Source organism: Rhinopithecus bieti, unplaced genomic scaffold, assembly GCF_001698545.2.
Source record: "Rhinopithecus bieti isolate Rb0 unplaced genomic scaffold, ASM169854v2 scaffold_25530, whole genome shotgun sequence".
In the NCBI taxonomy this organism is placed as follows: domain Eukaryota; kingdom Metazoa; phylum Chordata; class Mammalia; order Primates; family Cercopithecidae; genus Rhinopithecus; species Rhinopithecus bieti.
The window spans coordinates 977,924-996,779 of NW_016811646.1; the positions used below are offsets into that span (position 1 = coordinate 977,924).

An 18,856-nucleotide genomic window follows, 5' to 3' on the forward strand; every position below is an offset into this window, starting at 1 on the left:
GGCTAGCACATGGTAAGTGCTTAACAAATTATGGATATTATTATTTATTCCTTTTGAGTCAAGGAGAGGATGGGTCAGTGATTCCTAACCCTGCATGCACCTTAGAATCATCTGAGGGAAGCTTTTAAGAACTGCCCAGGTCCCAATACAGATTCTGACTCAATTGGTCTGGGATGGAGTCCAGGCACTAATATTTTTAGAAGCTCCTTGGTTTAATATGCAGCCAGGGTTGAGAACCACTAGAATAGATGACAGGATTGAAAACACGAATGGAAAGTCTCAATGCAGTGGAAAGTCAGAGGCTGATTTGTAGTTACTTAGCAAGAGGGCCCACGTCGTGGGGGATGCGTGATGGTGAGAGCCAGAGACAGCTCTTGGAAAACCTGTGAATTGGGTGACCTAGATTTCAGAGCCACTGCTCGCTTTGTGGTCTCCCTGTGACATTTTCTCTGGGCCTCCCTGATGAGGGAACATCCCCCACTGAGACACTGCTCTGGGCTTTCCTTCCCACAGCAAAAGCCCATCCACTTGCTCACCCTCCAAACACAGGCACCATCCTCTCCCCAGCTCCAGCTCCAGGTCTGGGAAGAAAATCCTCAGTTACTAAGAATAACAGTTTGATGCACTTCCCTTCCCAGGGACATCTACCTTTTAAAGGTGGACATGATAGAACTCAAGGAAGCCTCCAGTGAGGAAGGTTTAGATGCTCAAGGGTAGACTTGTACCATGGAGATGGCTGAGTGTTTTATGCCCTACTAGGTGGGAACTGACTGCTCGGACCGAGCATGACTTCCAAGGCCCCTGAACTGTGGCCTGGAGAGCTTTTATTTCACAGAGTAACTCTCTCCCTCCGTCCCCAGCACCAAACCCTTTCCATGTATAAGTGTGGACTCTGGAAGCGGCTGTTCTGGTAGCTGCAGGAGGAGCCAGGCTAGCTTTTGACAGTTCTGGCCACTTCTAGAGATGGCGCTTTGTTCTCAGGCCCTTGGCTGAGTGACGGGGGCAGCTGTCAGCAGCTCTCTCTTCTCTCCCCTTTCCCCACCTGCTCTGACTCTTCATCAGCAGGCTGAGCTTCTCCAAGCCTCAGTTTCCCACAGTGCCGCGTCGCCCCCTTCTCATCAGACGCTTGCCACCCATGCTCTTTACGGTCCTGGGTCTCTCCAGTTTTCACGAGAGAAGGCCAGTGACATTTTCTTAAGCCAGTGAATGAGTAATATAAATAAAATCATATGTAAATAGAAGCAATTTTTGATGACAAAACTGTTTAAATTCTCTTAATTTATTATCCCGAAGCAATTAGGAATGTCCATTAGCTTTTTGGCTGAATTAATAAAAGTATAGCAACTAAAGAAAGAACATGAGAATCCTCTTGATCTGGATATGCTGTGTTTGAAATAATGTGTTTGGTGCTTTCCATTTCTTCAATTTTGTTATTTATTTATTTTTTAAGTAGAGACAGGGTCTCGCTAAGTTGCCCAGGCTGGCCTCACATTTCTGGGCTCAAGGGATCTTCCTGTCTTGGGCTCTCAAGGTGCTGGGATTATAGGCATGAGCCGTTGTGCCTGGCGCCGTTTCTATTTTAATCAAGAATATGTCAAAAGAAAGAGGAGCCAGAGACAGCCTTCTCTTAACACAAAGCAGGGTGTTATATCTTCATCTGACAATAAGTGACTTGGTTAACTTTGATTTAATTTTGGCTTTTGGGAAGTCATGGGGAAAAGAAGTAAAGCTGAGGATCGCGAAATACCTTTGCTAAACCCAGAGGCACTGCACCTGAATCCTGCTCAGTGTTTTGTAGGCAACTAACTGCCTTCTGCCACTGGTTTCCGGAAGGGGAAATGAGTTATCTTAAGTGGGCCAAAGTGGGGAAATACTAACAGTACAACTAGAAAGCAAGAGCTGTCGTGAAAGCCCTGAATGGGTTCCCACTGCCATTTCAGATGAAACTGATGCAGTTAAGCCTGAATTTCCTGGCAAGAGCAAGGGTAGGTTTTTCCAAAAGGCTTTTTAGACTGCAAATACACAGCCTTTCCATGTCTAATCACAAGAGCCAACCGCTGGACACATGCTCTCTGTTCCCAGCTGGTTGTGTATGTTTTCTTCACACTTCAACAGAAACGTGCCAAGGTGTGACATTTATGAATTTCGCCAACTGGGAACTGTGCACACAAATAGTTCTTGCCTGTGGTGTGGGAAAATGATGAATGGGGGCTGTTCTGCCTGGGGAGGAGGGCTGCTGTCACTCTGGCATGCCTACAGCCTTATTTATTACACACCAAAGTATAAAACCACTCCGCCGCTGCAGCTCTCAGCTCCAGTCCTGGCATCTGCCCGAGGAGACCACGCTCTTGGAGCCCTGCTGTCTTCTCAGGGAGGCTCTGAGGCTCTATTGAGAATCATGCTTTGGAGGCAGCTCGTCTATTGGCAATTGCTGGCTTTGTTTTTCCTCCCTTTTTGCCTGTGTCAAGATGAATACATGGAGGTGAGCGGAAGAACTAATAAAGTGGTGGCAAGAATAGTGCAAAGCCACCAGCAGACTGGCCGTAGCGGCTCCAGGAGGGAGAAAGTGAGAGAGCGGAGCCATCCTAAAACTGGGACTGTGGATAATAACACTTCTACAGACCTAAAATCCCTGAGACCAGATGAGCTACCGCACCCCGAGGTAGATGACCTAGCCCAGATCACCCCATTCTGGGGCCAGGTACTCAGAATTCTCTTCTAAGGATATCTGTGAAAGCTTAATGAGTTCTGTTGCTGCTGTTGTTGTTGTTGTTCTTTTTTTGGCTAAGATTCTTAGAATCAGTGAATGCTTCTGAGAAGTTCGCTAAGCTGCTTGTGAATCTCTTTCTGGATCGCTTTCCGGTACAAGAGAGACTGTCGGTCTCTGTTAGAAAATCAGCAGAGGCGGCAATGATGTGATGGGATAGTGGTCGTAGCATCACCCCATCGGAAAGGGGAACCCGGCCAGTCAGCTTCCTGCTATGCTGGAACTTGATTTCTTTCTTGCTCTGTTAGTCCGGAAAGGAGTGTTGACCCATGTAGATCCATGGGTCACTGTAGACAATCATTTGTTGTTCTTAAGAGAATTGGATTTTCTTAATCCCTTCCAGCAGGGAGAAGCTGCCCTTTGAGTTTGTCAAAAACAATCAAAGTTTTTTTACTTTGATTTGTGAGTATACTGTCACATTTCATGGCAGTCTTGTTTGTTTGATTTATAGCATTCTAGAATGTTAAGCTCTCTGTTCAGCCTGTTTTAAAAAGAATTAAAGAGTTAAATAAAAAATAAACTGTTTGAAATGCAAACCTTATAGCATGATTTGATGTCTGATAATCACAGAGGACTTGATCTATTTCTCAGGTTATAAATTCAGCTCTAAGGAAATATCTTTAAATCTTGGTAGTACAAGAGTGAGTTAAGATTTCAGTAGAGTGAATTGCAAATTGGTGAAACTCAAAGTAATTTAAAATATTAAGTACATGACGAGACATATTTTGAATTACCCTCTAGGCATGTAGTGTGCTGAAAACTGATGGAGGGAGCAAGAAGAGTTACTTTGAGTTATATGATATTTGAACACATAGGTTTTTACTGTAAGATTTGATTACTTTAATGCATTAAATAGGACCTGAAGAATTTCACGTAATTGAAATCTAAATCCTTCCTACCATAGATTCAGAAGTTTGAGTTGGTTGTTTGGTTATATGATCAGATCAAGATCATACACAGAATCAGTTGCAGATCTGAAACTAATCCAGAACTTTTAACTTGACCATGTAATGTAGTTGTCCAAACCGTTCTGTGGGGGATGTATCCAGAGAAAATTGCTTCTTTAAGGAGCCATAGAAGAAATGATAATCTCTAAATATGATCCTATCTTTTGAAAGCCACTTTTAGAGATTGTCTGTGCATCTGACAATCTTTTGGCTGAAGGGTAATGATTAACACTGATTTGTGTGTGGGTTTTTGTTTGTTCTTGTTTTGTGGTGAAGATATTTTCACTTCCGTCCAAGACTTGATCTGGACTTTCCATTTCACAGATGATATCCTTCCTGACCATGGCAGTGTGATTCCCCCAGAGGAAGCAGAAGGAAGTTAAAGGTTGTCTTTGGTCATTATGTCCTGACAACCGACAGCCAGCAGGCCACTGAAATGCAAATCACATTTCTCCTTCACTGTAGCTTCTAGGTTCCTGAAGTATTTTCAAACAAACCACCAACAGGAGATATTGAGGATATTTAGAGTTACTGATATTCTGGAAGTTTTCAATACAACTCCTCTACCAATGGCTGTGGCGACCACAGATTGAATTTAGGATTGTGCTACATTCTTCCTTCTTTCCCTACTTCCCCTGTCCCTCTTCTTTGATTATAATTCACTTTTCCTCTTATTAATTCAGTTCCCAAGCATTTCTTGTGTTTCTACTTTGTACCAAACTTTAAAAGGGGGGCCAGGGATATATAAAGATAAATTTGCCTGAGCTCCCATGTCCAAACAATCCTGAAGTGCTATAGTAGAGACAAATTTTTGTGAATTAAATTAAGTTTAATTAAATGCCATATGTTAAATAAAGTCAGTACATAAAAGGCAGTTGGGCAAAAGTGTCAAAGTACTGATAGTCTTTGAGTTGGATCTTAAAAGATGTTAAAAGATGAGATTAAAAGAATGACTATCCACAGCAGATTAAAAAAAAAAAAAAGTGCTGCAACAGAGACTGGAAAGCCTGTGAGGAGTTGGCTGTGGCTGAAGCTCCTGGGTTAGGGATGCAGGGATGGGGATTGGTGGGGACGGGATGTTACACGATTTTAGTGCCAAGAAGGATTCTGCTAGCTGGTTTAGGAGCTTAGATTTTGCTTTGCTAGCTAGGTTTTGTTTGTTCATAGCAGGACAGTGAGGTAATCAGATATATGGTCTGGAAAGATGCTCCGGCTGTGGGTTCATGGTGGAGTACAATGGCCAGAGATCTGGGTTGGGCAGACCTGGGCTCTCTTTTCCTGGTATTTTCTTCTCTGCAGCCTCATTGTCATTCACTTTTATCAATCTCCCCTCCTTCTCCTGGATACCAATTTCTCCCTCTTCCCAATTCCCTTCCTCTTCTTTCTTTTCCCTTTTTTTGGGGTAGGAGGTTTAAAAAAAGGAGCTATGACTCTCCTTTCTAGAAGTCACTTACTAGTAGTAGAGCTCAATTGTGCATCATTACCCCTAGGCCTCCATCTACAAAATTGACGGAGCGTGTCTTAGAGAGAAACTCTTTCTCCCATGCTGCAGATTTACATGCCTTCTGCATACAAATTTGACCTGCTTTTGGGAAAGGGGATGATAAACTTAAGGAGATCATAAATAGCAGCTACCTACATGTAATTTTCTCTTACCTAGGAGAAAACTTCTGAATTAACACATCCTGTCCAACTTGTTCTAAAAGCTCCAGCGAAAGACTCACAAGCATTGTTCCATTCTACTGAACTTTGAAAGACAAGGCCAGAGGAAGGAACCTGTAATGCAATGTTGCTGAAGGGTTCTCACGAGGCGCCCGATTAGTAGCAGCAACCAGAAGTCTCTCACAGTTCTGGTGGCAGCTCTGTGCAATTAAAGCGCCCTCAAATAGCCTGGTCTTGCACTTCCAATCCTAGTTGACTTTAGCATTGAGCAACCTCATCTCCTGCAGCTGAATTCTTATGCCTAGATACTAGACTTTAAAAACAAAATGTTTCTAAATTATTATTTGAAACTTTGGAAAATACTTTAGTATCTTTGCATTGTAGAGCTGGAAAAAAATGCAAGACGATTGTAGGGAAAAAGTGGAAAATCTCCTGTTTCATCCTCTGAAGATTCTCTGAAAATGAACTGTCCAAAGGCAGATCAATAGGAGAAAAACACATACAGATTTACTTAATGTGCATAGCGCACGGGAATCACATGGGGATGATTTCCCAATAGCCCAATGCAGTATGCATGCTTACACACCCTTCCATGTAGGGTAGCGGGGAGTTGGGGAATGTAGAAGTAAATTACAAATTTCCTCTGAGCCCTGGGAGAGGTGTTGTTACCAGCAGTGAATCCATGTGGGTCTGCAGCAACCTGAATTCTTGGCTCCTCAATTCCATTGAGGGTCATAGGGCAGAAGGAGAGACCAAGGCAAGTTTTAGAGCAGGAATGAAAGTTTATTAAAAAGCTTTAGAGCAGGAACAACAGGAAGGCAGGTATACTTGGAAGAGGGCCAAATGGGCAACTTGAGAGACAAGTGCACTGTTTGACCTTTTGACTTGGGGGTTTTACGCTGGCATACTCATTGAGTCTTGCATTACTTCTGCCTTGATTCTTCCCTTGGGGTGGGTTGTCCCCATGTGCAGTGGCCTGCCAGCACTTACTTGGGAGGTGAGCATGCACAGTGTGTTTACTGGAGTTGTAAGCATGCTCACTTGAGGTATTCTTCCCTTACCAGCCAAATGCTCCTAGGAAGTCATTTGCCACTTAAACTCTGCCATTTTGCCTCTTGATGCACATGCTTAAGCCCACTTGCCCAACTCCTGAGATCTTATTGGGAAGCTGCTGATAACCAGTTTCAGGTTTTTTCTATCTTTATGAAGACTGCCTTTTCCTGGCACTGGCTGCAACCAATTATTATTTTAGAGAGAGTTAAAAGCCACTTGATCATCACCTGATGATCACCTGACATTCCTGGTCAGGTAGAGCCCTCCCCTACCCTGCTCATGTCTGAGTAGCTACCTACTGTAACAGTGTCAAGAAGGGAAGGGAGAGAAATTTACTGTGAACAGAGGTTGTCTTAAAGCTTCCCAGATTATGGCTCCAGCTGCCCTCAGGAAATAGAAAAAAAGCCTGTCTGAGCCTTGTGATGACTCCCAGTATCTTTGCTTCTCCAGTGGTTGATCTTTCCTGGCTATTTGATGAGATTCCTAAGGAGGGGGTCTTAAGACAATTGCATTTCTTTTGGAAAGACACTTCCTTAGTCAAATAAAGAAATTCCAGACAGAGTCCCTCCCAGCACTTCTGGAAAGAGGATCAGAGAGACTGGGAGGCAGGGAAAGGTCAGAGAGAGACCTTGGATCTGAGGCTTCTTTCTTTCTTTTCTCTTCTTTTTTTTTTAATAAGAGATTTGCCACAAGCCACTTTTCCCTGTGATACCTCTTCCAACACCTCTTTATTAAAACGCTAAAGGTCAGAAGGATCATGAGGCCCCTCTCTCATGATCTGCATTCGTACTGAAAATCAAGATCAAGCAAGATTTGTCCTGCTCCGCAGAGCCTTCCATCCTCCCTGTGCTCACCTTATCTTCATGGCTTATTTCTGAAGTCTTTCATTTCCAAACCACTCAACACGTTGAAGCACGTATTTTGAAGAGTCATTTTCTGTGCACCAATACTACCTCATCCAGTCCTCCAATTTAATAGCCAAAAACAAAACAAAAAAGATATCTGGAGAACAGTGACTTCTCTAAGGTCACGCAGCACCATGATGGAAATTCTAGTTTCAGTCCAGTGGGTGTTTCAACATTCCTAAGCATTTCAGTATTTCCATTCCATTCCTACATCAATGGTTCCACTTGGGGATTTTCCCTCCTTCTCCTCCCTTTTCCATCCTTAAAATTCATCATTGGCAGAGCCCTGGATTTTCTGAGGTTTAAAAGGCTGAATTTCACATTAGCAAAACCATAACAGGAAATATGGAATCCTTCCTTCTCAGATTACAGTTTTGAATCAGAAAGTGGGGTGTGCCGTGGTGTCTTTGACTTTCCAAGTGTCCTGAAATCCCTCAGATAAAATCACTAATGAAATCCCTCACCTCAAACCAATGGCTTTAGTTGATTTTTTCCTCCCCTACCAATTTGACAGAAGGTTTTCATACACTCTAGTTCTTGTCCAGGTTTCAGCCTGGTAGATTGAAGACAAGACTAGGAGTTAGCTCTAAGTTACAGCTCCTGATCAGCAAGACTTGGGTTCTCAGCTGTTGCAGGAGAATCCTTGTGCTACAGATACTGTTCGGTGTTTTCCCTGAATAGCTTTGTGGAAAATTTTAGGAAAAAGCGGTGAGAGAGTGAGAACAAAATCCAAACCCATTTTTAGAAAGAAAAGAAAGTAAGGTCTAAATGTTTAACTGTGTGAAGTTTTGACCCAGTTTTCTGCTTAAATTTTTAGTGATAAATGCAACTTGAATTTTAAATTCTTTTTTCCTCCCTCTGTGTCTCCTTTTTCTTCCTCTTCTTCCCTGTCCTCCTTTTTCCCTCCTTTACTTCATTTTTTTCATGAATCTCTTAGCAACAGCATGCTGTTTTCAAAAGACCATTGAATTATAATTGATGTCTAGGAACATTTCCACAAGTATTTTGTATGACATAATTAAAAGGCAAGTTGCCAATTTAGATGAGAGTTCAAATTTCATAAGCAACTTTAACTTTTCTGCCAATCAACTTCCACTAAGTCTTTAGTTCTTATAGTTCTTAGGCAGCATATATTTTAGAAATTTATCTTTGTGTAAATAAGCATTTCACTCGGCATCATACTTGAGCATATTTAGTACCCATTAAATGCTTATAAAATATTGGCTCAAAGAGTGGGATAATCATTTCACAGTTTTTTTGGTTTTTTTGTTTGTTTGTTTGTTTTTTTGTTTTGTTTTTTTCAGACTGAGTCTTGCTCTTGTCACCCAGGTTGGAGTACAATGGTGCTGTCCCCATCTCACTGCAACCTCTGCCTCCTGGGTTCAAGTGATTCTCCTGCCTCAGCCTCCCAAGTAGCTGGGATTACAGGCATGCACCACCATGCCTGGCTAATTTTTGCGTTTTTAGTAGAGATAGAGTTTCACCATGTTGGCCAGGCTAGTCTCCAACTCCTAACCTCAGGTGATCCACCTGCCTCGGCCTCCAAAAGTGCTGGGATTACAGGTGTGAGCCACCATGCCTGGCCTAATCATTTCACATTTTAAAGTGGAATGTGTGAAATAGAAATCATGTTAAATAGTTGATTTACTGATAAAGTTAAAGTTGTTTCAAGATGTAGATAATTAATAAAAATGTATTGGACTTATAGTTAATAGCAATGTGTTATATTCTTGAAAATTGTTGAGAGTAGATTTTAAGTGCTCTCTCTACAAAAACAGTGTATGAGACAATGTATATGTTAATTAGTTCAATTTAGTATTTTACACTGTGTACTTAGTTTACAACAACATGTTATACATGATAAATATACATATAATTTCTAGTTGTCAGTTAAACAAATAAATAAATGTATTGGACTAAAGAATACTTTATTTCCTTCATTTTCTAAGACAATTTAAGTGTGCTATGGCTGTTTGAAAAACTAGTGTTACTATTCAGAATTTCCAGGAAATCTTAATCTAGCTCTTAACTTACTATCATGGATATAGTAAGCATTTAAAAACAGTGTATGAAGTGGATAATTCTTGTAATTTGAGGACCATCTACTCAATTTAGCTACACCTGGGGCTATGGCAGTTGGAAAAGAGAAAAGGCTTTCAAGTCCACTTCTGAAGGAGTTGCTTCCTTTGCTGTTAGCAGGAAGGCACTTTCCAGAAATAGGACCCAACTTCCCACTTCCACCCACACACCTTTTCAAAGAGCATCTTCCTCTATTGACTTTCTTGTTGCCTTTTCCTTTGATGATCAACTGACCTTAACTATTCCCTGACCCTTTGCCATTGATATCTCCACCGCATCCCATCTCTTCTGATCTTGCTGTGATTGATTGGAGTTAAGCTTGCCTAAGGGTCAAGGTCAGTGAAAATTTAGAAATCTTAATTGCTCACAAGTACCTTTTGTTCTGAAGCTTCTCTTTCTGTCTTTTTAGTCTCCACAAACCGGAGGACTACCCCCAGACTGCAGTAAGTGTTGTCATGGAGACTACAGCTTTCGAGGCTACCAAGGCCCCCCTGGGCCACCGGGCCCTCCTGGCATTCCAGGTAAGGATGAGTAAGACACGCTGTCAATCTAATTGCAGCCTGAGCTAAAGTAGGAGCAAAGGGCAAACCTAAATAATTTGGGATCACTTCGGTGTGATCCAAAGGATCCACTACACCCTGGAGTACCATGTTCATAGGCTGGGAGGATCCTCACCAGCATTGAGTCTGAAACGATCAGGTCATAGTCTTCTTTCCAGTATATCTGCCACAGCGTGCTTTATGAAGGGCAGAGTAGAGCCGAAAGCTTACCGGTCTGGGCTACAGCCATCTCAATGCCAGTCACTGAGCTGTGCATCCTTCTGTGTGACTCTAGGTCCAGCTAAGTGCTTCTTCCTCTAGTCTCAGGGTCTCTCCATGTTCAGTCATCTCTCAGTTGACTCTCATATCACTCTTGGCCTCATGGAAACATTTTTAGGCTCCAGCACCATGTAGTGGCATGGGGAATACTCTGGAGCTACATCAGACCCCACTAGGCCAACAGTTCAACCATCTGTACTGTTCCAGTGCTGCCAGGCACAGGGGAGTGCCGCGGGCCTGCTGATACCTGGGTCAGTCCAGGAAAGGGTAGCCCAGGTCCCCTCAATTTGAGGCTCTCAAACCTATCTTGGGTTTTATTGTCTTCATCCTCAGGTTAATCCCTAGGGTAGGACCTCATCTCAGGGTCTGGCCAAAGTCCACTGGCTCTTCTGTGACTTACTCTCATTAATGTTAATATTGATCAAATGTGGTTCAATTTTTTTTCTACTTTTGAGTTGCTTCTTGCACAAAAACAAATTTACAGCAAGAAAATCTTATGTTAAACTTTAAACTACATTTACTGGCTTGGAGTCTATGTCATTGGCCATCAAGGACAGCAGCCAGCAGGTGCAATGATGTAGGGTAGGGACTATTTCAACCCTTGTAAAATCTTCTCAGGTCTTAACTCTTCTGAGGTTACACATAAGGCTGGCCTTGGTTAAATGTTTTCTAACCAGGAAATGGCTTTGTCACTGAACACATTAATTTGTAAACACAGTCAAAATTCATGCATATGTTAATTAGCTCAATTTAGTATTGAGCATTTGGAAGGGTTGTAAGCCTGGTATGATAACCGACCAAGGGTAGCATGCAAAATAAACAGCAAAAAACCTGAACTTTAGCAAATATTAAAAATAAAGAAGAGGTGTAGAAATTGTCTCTTGGTGGCAAAGGGAAAAGTTAAAATTATTTTCAAACTCTTGCTTTCAAAATCATTACTGTAATTTGTTTAATGAATGAGTTTACCTTTTCCTCAGTTGTAAAAGTGATATGTGTTTTTTGTAGAAAATTTCAAAGAGACAGAAAATATACAGAATGACATGAAAATTACTCATGTTCCACATTTAGAAAAGAATCTCCATGAATATTTTCTGTAACTTATTCTTGTCTTTTTTTCCCTATGGATATAATACATAAATACATCTTTTTCCAAACAAAGAGAGTATCATGTTATCTCTATTTACTCATCACTTTTTTTTTTTTTTTTTTTTTTTTTTCCTGAAACAAGGTCTGGCTCTTTTGTCCAGCTTGGAGTGATGTGGCATGATCCAGGCTCCCTGTAGCCTTGGCCTCTTACACTCAAGAGGTCATCCTGTCTCAGCCTCCCAAAGACCTGGGACTACAGGTGTGCACCACTACACCTGGCTAATTTTTTAGTTTCTATTTTTGTAAAGATGGGATCTCGCCATATAGCTCAAGCTTGTCTCAAACTCTAGGGCTCAGGTGATCCTCCCACCATGGCTTCCCAGAGTGTTGAGGTTACAGGTGTGAGCCACGGTACCTGGCCACTTATAACTTTAAAATCTAAAAATATCATGAATATCACTATATCATTAAATGTTTTTCTTCAGCCTTCTTTTTTATGACTATATAACATAGTTTCTAGAATATGTCATGCCCTCCTAATATTGGTGATTATATAGGTGGTTTCCAGTCTTGGCTATTTTAAATGATAATGTCATAATTAGAATTCTACACAATTTTTCCTCTAAGCCTTGCTTCAAAGGATGAACAGGCTTTGGAGCTTTAGGGTATCTAAGGCTTCTTTCAGAGCCTGGTGCCCTATTTAGATGATGATATCCCTTGATTATAGTTGGGATTGTTTCGAATGGGCCCCTTTCATAATTGAGTTTGGACAGTTTGTCTAGAAATGGACGGTAAGTATGAGCGACTGGGTTTTCTCATGTGATGATATCTGGTTGTTTAAGGAAACCATGGAAACAATGGCAACAATGGAGCCACCGGCCATGAAGGAGCCAAAGGTGAGAAGGGCGACAAAGGTGACCTGGGGCCTCGAGGGGAGCGGGGGCAGCATGGCCCCAAAGGAGAGAAGGGCTACCCAGGGATTCCACCAGAACTTCAGGTAAACCATCCTCAGTACATCTCCTGGTGGCTTTCCAACCTCCCTGACCACAAGGGGCCAGGAATCAGGATGTTCGAGTGCTTCCTCAAGTCTTCCCCAATCCTGAGTAAATCTGAGTCTCAGTTTGTTCTTCTACATCACAGGATGTTTGCATAAGGCCCATGCTGTCCAAAAGGAGGAGTTTGATATTATTCTTAGGGAGGAGAGACATTGATGAAGAGTGAAATCTAAGACCCACATAGGACCAAATCCAAGGCAACCCTGAATATAAATGAATCTCCTATTTTCTGAAATGAGATGTTTTTTAAGAATGTAATAAGATGTAATAAGGGTTTGGGCCAACTCAAATATATAAACATTTAAATATATAAATGGAATGGTGAAATGTCTGGTTACAATATTTTATTTATTAATGTTGTTATATTTACATATACTAATGCATACATAAATATTGATATATATTGTTTTCTCTCAACTCAGATTTTGCGGTATAATTTGTATTTATTTATTTATTGAAACAGAGTCTTTCTCTGTTGCCCAGGCTAGAGTGCAGTGGCACTATCTCGGCACACTGCAACCTCTGCCTCGTGGGTTTGAGCAATTCCCTGCCTCAGCCTCCCTAGTAGCTGGAATTACAGGCATGTGTCACCACACCTGGCTAATTTTTGTATTTCTAATAGAGACAGGTTTTTGCATGTTGGCCAGGCTGATCTCAAATTCCTGGCCTGAAGTGATCTGCCTGCCGCCGCCTCCCAAAAAAGTTCTGGGATTACAGGCTTGAGCCACCATGCTTGACCTTGTGATATAAATTTTACTTGAGTTTTTCTTGTCAGAATCTTCTTTATCAATGGAAGATTTCAGTTTTGAGTCATCCACTCAGTGTTCCAGACCAGATTACATTCATTTCAGCATAAAGTTTAAAAAATCAATTTATGAGGTTAAAAGTGTACATTTTATCCCAAGCTCATGTACCCATCTATTCTTTATCTCTTTTTTAAATGACCGTTAAAGTTCTTATTGCCAACAACATCTGAAACTTGTAAATGTGAGGTTAGGTCACAAGAAAAATTACTAATGTTGGGTTATTTCTGGAAGGTGGAGGAGGGCTAATATTTTGAAATGGATCCCCTCCAGGGGACTGCTATCAGCATTGAAAACTAGCATTTTTAAAAAATTAAGTTTCTTTCTGGCTAATGTCTCCCCCAAAAAAGTAACTTGTGGATAAAATAAAGTAACTGAGATAAAATCCTGCAACATGAGAGATTTTTGAAGAACTACACTATAAAGCGATTCTTGCCTGAAAGATCAGTTAGGGGGAAACTGTCTTTTATTTGTGCGTGTATGGTGGTTGTTTGACCCTGTATAAGTTCCATCATTTTCTGGGCCTTGGTTTTCAAGTTTAAAATAACTTAAATGGTTAGTGTGTTACTCTCACTGCTTTTTGTGGGTTTTGCAACTTTTAAATGAATGCTGTTTTTGTTTTGTTTTGTGTGTGTGTGTGCACAGGCTGGAGGGCAGTGGTGTGATCTTGGCGCACTGCAGCCTCCACCAGGGTTCAAGCGATTCTCTTGCCTCAGCCTCTGGAGTAGCTGGGATTACAGGTGCGCAACACCATGCCCAGATAATTTTTTTGTATTTTTAGTAGAGACAGCATTTCGCTATGTTGGCCAGGCTGATCTCGAACTCCTGGCCTCCAGTGATCCACCTGCCTCAGCCTCCCAAAGTGCTGAGATTGCAGGTGTGAGCCACTGTGCCTAGCCAAATGCTGTTTAATAATTTCAGCAACCTGGAATCCATGTGCCAGTATAAATTTACAAACAAAAAGGCTAGAGATGCCACTCAACCAGGTTAAGGTATTTAATAAGACAGAAGATAAACATCTCAAAGCTAGACACTCTAACCCTGAACCTATGAATGGTAAACCATGGAGAAGGGGCCCTAGAGTAGCCAGTTTGATAGAGAACATTCTGGGCAATTATTAAATTGGCCCCATCAGCTATTTTACCCTAAAATCACAGTACAATCATTTGGGTCTTAGGCAGATTGTGAAGGAGGGAACTTCACATTCTTTGAAGGTCCCAGCAAGTTAAAGAATTTATTAATCTAACTTACACTCAGTTTGAATGACTCATTTGGATGAAGGATTGACTTTGACTTTCACAACTCATTCTTCAATGGTGATTTTAAGCAAAAGCTTTTCTTTTTTAAAAAAACTTTTATTTTAAATTCAGGGGTACATGTGCAGGTTTTGTACATAGGTAAACTTGTGTCATGGGGATTTATTGTACAGATTATTTTATCACCAGGTATTAAGCCTAGTACCCATTGGTTATTTTCCTGATCCTCTCCGTCCTCCCACCTTCCATCCTCCCACAGGCCCCAGTGTGTGTTGTTCCCCTCTATATGTCCACGTATTCCTATCATTTAGTTCGCACATATACATGAGAATATGCGGTGTTTGATTTCCTGTTCCTGCATTAGTTTGCTAAGGATAATGGCCTCCCACACCATCCACGCTCCTGCAAGGGACATGATCTCATTGTTTTTCATGGCTGCATAGTATTCCATGGTGTATATGTCCAACATTTTCTTTATCCAGTCTGTCATCAATGGGAATTTAAATTGATTCCATGTCTTTGCTGTTGTGAATAGTGACAAAAGCTTTTCTTGACAGGTGGAATTGTCTCAAGGCTTTCTAAATTATTGTTAACATTTTGTATTTTGAGCTTCAACCCTGTCTTTGGACATTAGTAGCATAGAGGTGGTAACAATAGTAGTAGCGGTGCCAGGAGGAGGAAGAGTAGTACCCCATTCTCCACTTAAGGGATATAGAAATTTGAGGCTCAATCACTCAATGACTTGCCAAGTGACAGAATTAAGAGAGGTGGGCCTTAATCTCATATCTTTGGGCCCAAGTAGACAGCTTTATTCCCAAACTCATAGAGCATCTTGGTTGCCAATATGAGCTGGTTTCTTAAGTTAATTCTCTTTGCTGATCTTTTACCGATTGAGCAGAGGCTTTCAAAGTCCCTTAAAAGATTACACATAAAGTATTTGTAACCATTCCCAGAAATGGGTGTTGACCATTAAATGACTTCTCAGATTCTCCTATCTCTAAACTTTGCAGTTCCAATATGACATTTTTTCATCCAAAATCATGCCAAAAAATTTTTGCTGTTCTAATATTCAAAAAGATTGCTGATTTTAGTAAACCATTTGTCTATATTTTAGATAACTGCAAACACTCTGTTTTACCTTTTAAAGGTTATTCATGTAATATCTTTTCATTGTTAAAAAAATTAGAAAACTTCTGGGCCGAAAATAATAAAACATGCCCAGAAATGATTACTATTAACATAGTTACATAACTTTTCAGATTTATGCATACTTATATGCATGTTACTTTTAAATATGATGGGAACATATATATACATATTATTACTTTATTTCATGAATGACAATCTATCCTAAATGTCTGTTCATGTAAATAAATACAATTCTATATCTTTAAAATTGGTATCTCTTTTTTCTGAATATAAAATTAATACATGCTAACTTGAAAATTATAAGTGTAATGAAGAAAGGAAAACTTTCCCATGAAACTTCTACCAAGAAAGACCTGCTATTAATAATTTCAAGAACATTCTTGCAGATATTTTTCTGAATTTGCCCACACAATAACTCCATCCACACAGACACAGTTAATAAAGTCTGGTATCAGACAATAATGATCTTGTGTTGTCTACTTTTTGAGTAAACAGTGTATTGAAGATATTTTCTCATTTTAGATAGATGCACATTTAGATCAGCATCAAGAATTCTCAAAGTGTATTCAAAGAATTAATTTCATTAGAAATTAATAGGCTGGGCACCATGGCTCCCACCTGTAATCCTAGCACTTTGGGAGGCCGGGGAATGTGGATCTCTTGAGCCTAGGAGTTTGAGACCAGCCGTGGCAACGTAGTGAGAACTTATCTATATAAAGAAAAACAATAAATTAATAGGTATCTTTTGGGGAAAAAATAATGCAGGGTTACCAAAATTCAAATGTTTGGCTATAGGGTTTCCCACATCCTTGAATTTGCTAATGTGCATTTCACGGCTATAAGTGGAAAATTTCATCTAAATTTTTCTGGTATTATTTGATAACAGAATTTTAATATTTCAAAAATCATTTGAAAGACAAATAATCTTTGAAACCTATGTTCAGAACTGTTGATAGACATTGTCAGTCTAACGGCTGCATAGCATTCAAATGTTAGGAATTACCATAATTTATTTATTTCTTTCTCCATAGATTGATGTTTATTACCCATCTTGCTATTATGTATAATGTTCAACAAACTAATCTGCATAAAAACTTGACTTCTTTAAGATAAATTGCCTATTTATTGACCAATAATTCTTTCCTTAGATTGCATTCATGGCTTCTCTGGCAACACACTTCAGCAATCAGAACAGTGGGATTATCTTCAGCAGTGTTGAGACCAACATTGGAAACTTCTTTGATGTCATGACTGGTAGATTTGGGGCCCCAGTATCAGGTGAGATGGAAACATTGGATGAAGATTGAGTTAATCAATGTAATAATAAAGACAATTAAGGAAGGAAGGAAAGAAGAGAGGGAGGGATGGAGAAAGGGAGGGAGGAAAAGAAGGAGGAAGGGAGTAGGAAATAAAGGAAGACATTAAGGTAGTTATTTTTTTCTGATTCAAGTTAAACCAAACAGCTCATATAGATTTCTACTGGATTTCAAAGTAAATGAATTAGAATCTGAAAACACAAAATAGTTTTTAAAATATGGCCATAGTCATTAATATTATTAACTCTGATCTAGACTGAGCTAAATAATTCTTAAGAGGACATAGTTACCTCAGACTTTAAAAGTCCTTAAAACATAATTCTCAGTTTAAATGTGCCATAGCTGTTTCCTCCCCTTGCCACCACCTCAAGGAGTGCCTGATCCTGTTTTTTTAATTAAAAGAAATTGAGCAGGTAATGCATTTACTTATTTAAAAAGTTAAAAGAGTTTGCTTATGCAAATGAATACAAATATATCTTCTCACATTTCTATATAAAAGCTAGGACAGTCTACATTCTGATTGTGTTTTGCTTTTTAAAAAAACTAACAATATATTTTAGAAATCTTTTCACATCATTACTTCATCTTCTTTCTTATAGCTGGATGTACCAAAGTATATTTAATGATTCCCTTATTGCTGGACATTTAGGTTGTTTCCAGTTTGGTTTTTTTTTGGTGGTGGTGGTGGTTTTTTTCTTTTTTTTTTTTCTTTTCTAGGCAGGGTCTCACTCTGTCGCCCAGTCTGGAGTACAGTGGTGCCATCTCGGCCCAGTGTAACCTCTGCCAGCTCTGCCTCCCAAGCTTAAGCGATCCTCCCCACTCAGCCTCCTGAGTAGCTAGAACTACAGACCCAGGCCACCACACCTGGTTAATTTTTATAGTTTTAGTAGAGACTACCGTGTTTTACCATGTTGGCCAGGCTGGTCTGAAATTCCTGGCCTGAAGTGATCCGCCTGCCTCAGCCTCCCAAAGTGCTGGAATTACAGGTATGAGCCACCATGCAGGCAAGAATATACTACTTTGTAATTGATCACTTACAGGTGTATCTGTAGGCTAAAGTTTTAGGAATGTTATCACTATAAACATATCCATAATTTTTATCAATTTTGCCAAATTGCTCCCTGTAAGGGTTGTACCAATATACTTAAATTGTTAAGATATGAAAGCACTTATTTCCTGATAGCTTATCAACAAAATGTGCTTTCAAGTTTCTGGACAGTCGATAAATAGAAAATCCCATTTTACAAACTTTCTACTTTGAATTAATTTTAGACTTATAGGAGAGTTATGAAAATATTATACAAAGTTCTCATATTTTCTTTAACCATCTTCCCCTAGTATTAACGTTTTAAATAACCAAAGTGCAATTACTAAAATAAAGAAATTAATCTAGGTACAATACTATGACTAAATTATGGACTTTATTCAGGTCTCACCAGGTTTTCTGATTCCCCAGCTTTTAATTCCTTTTATTGTCTGGCCATTTCTACCATGGGTTCGCACCTTTTGTTCTATAATGTTCTTTCATAGAGGTATTTGCTTTATTAGTATAAATTCATGGCTACATTTTTCATCTACTACATGACAACATTTTTTCTTGGAGAGTATTGTTAATACATTAGGGTCATTTTTACTTTTCTTTTCTACTTTAAAAAATTAACTGATGATTGAATGAGTTGGATTTTCCTAGACCAGCTATATGCTCTAGTTTCTTGCTGAAGAAAGGACCAGGGCAGTTTTTAGACTGGATAACTCAAAGGCTCCCTCCCCTGCTGCCAGGGGACTGATTCTTTTAAGTATGGCCCTGATGTGTGTTTTCCTTGGTCACACTTCCACTGCCTCTCCAGACTGCACTGGGTCCATGAAAGCTTCTGAAACCAGTCTTATACTTCCTGCTTCCCTCGCCTTCAGGAGTCCTTTTTTTTTTTCTTTCTTTCTTTCTTTTCTCTTTTTTTTTTTC

The 18,856-nt window shown here is 40.0% G+C and overlaps 1 protein-coding gene across 5 annotated transcripts in view; it reads left to right on the top strand.

Moving 5' to 3' along the window:
• The first annotated feature begins 2,263 nt into the window (after window positions 1-2,263).
• C1QTNF3 (C1q and TNF related 3) overlaps window positions 2,264-18,856 on the top strand; it is a 24,174-nt gene continuing 7,581 nt past the window's right edge. For 2 of the 5 annotated variants that reach the window (XM_017894517.1, XM_017894513.1), the window contains exons 1-4: window positions 2,264-2,701; window positions 9,823-9,934; window positions 12,160-12,314; window positions 16,729-16,858. In XM_017894517.1, coding sequence (XP_017750006.1) covers window positions 2,399-2,701; window positions 9,823-9,934; window positions 12,160-12,314; window positions 16,729-16,858 — 700 coding nt within the window. In that variant the 5' untranslated portion in view covers window positions 2,264-2,398. The remainder of the gene's footprint in view (window positions 2,702-9,822; window positions 9,935-12,159; window positions 12,315-16,728; window positions 16,859-18,856) is intronic. The other 3 variants (XM_017894519.1, XM_017894518.1, XM_017894514.1) reach the window with 2 other exon arrangements.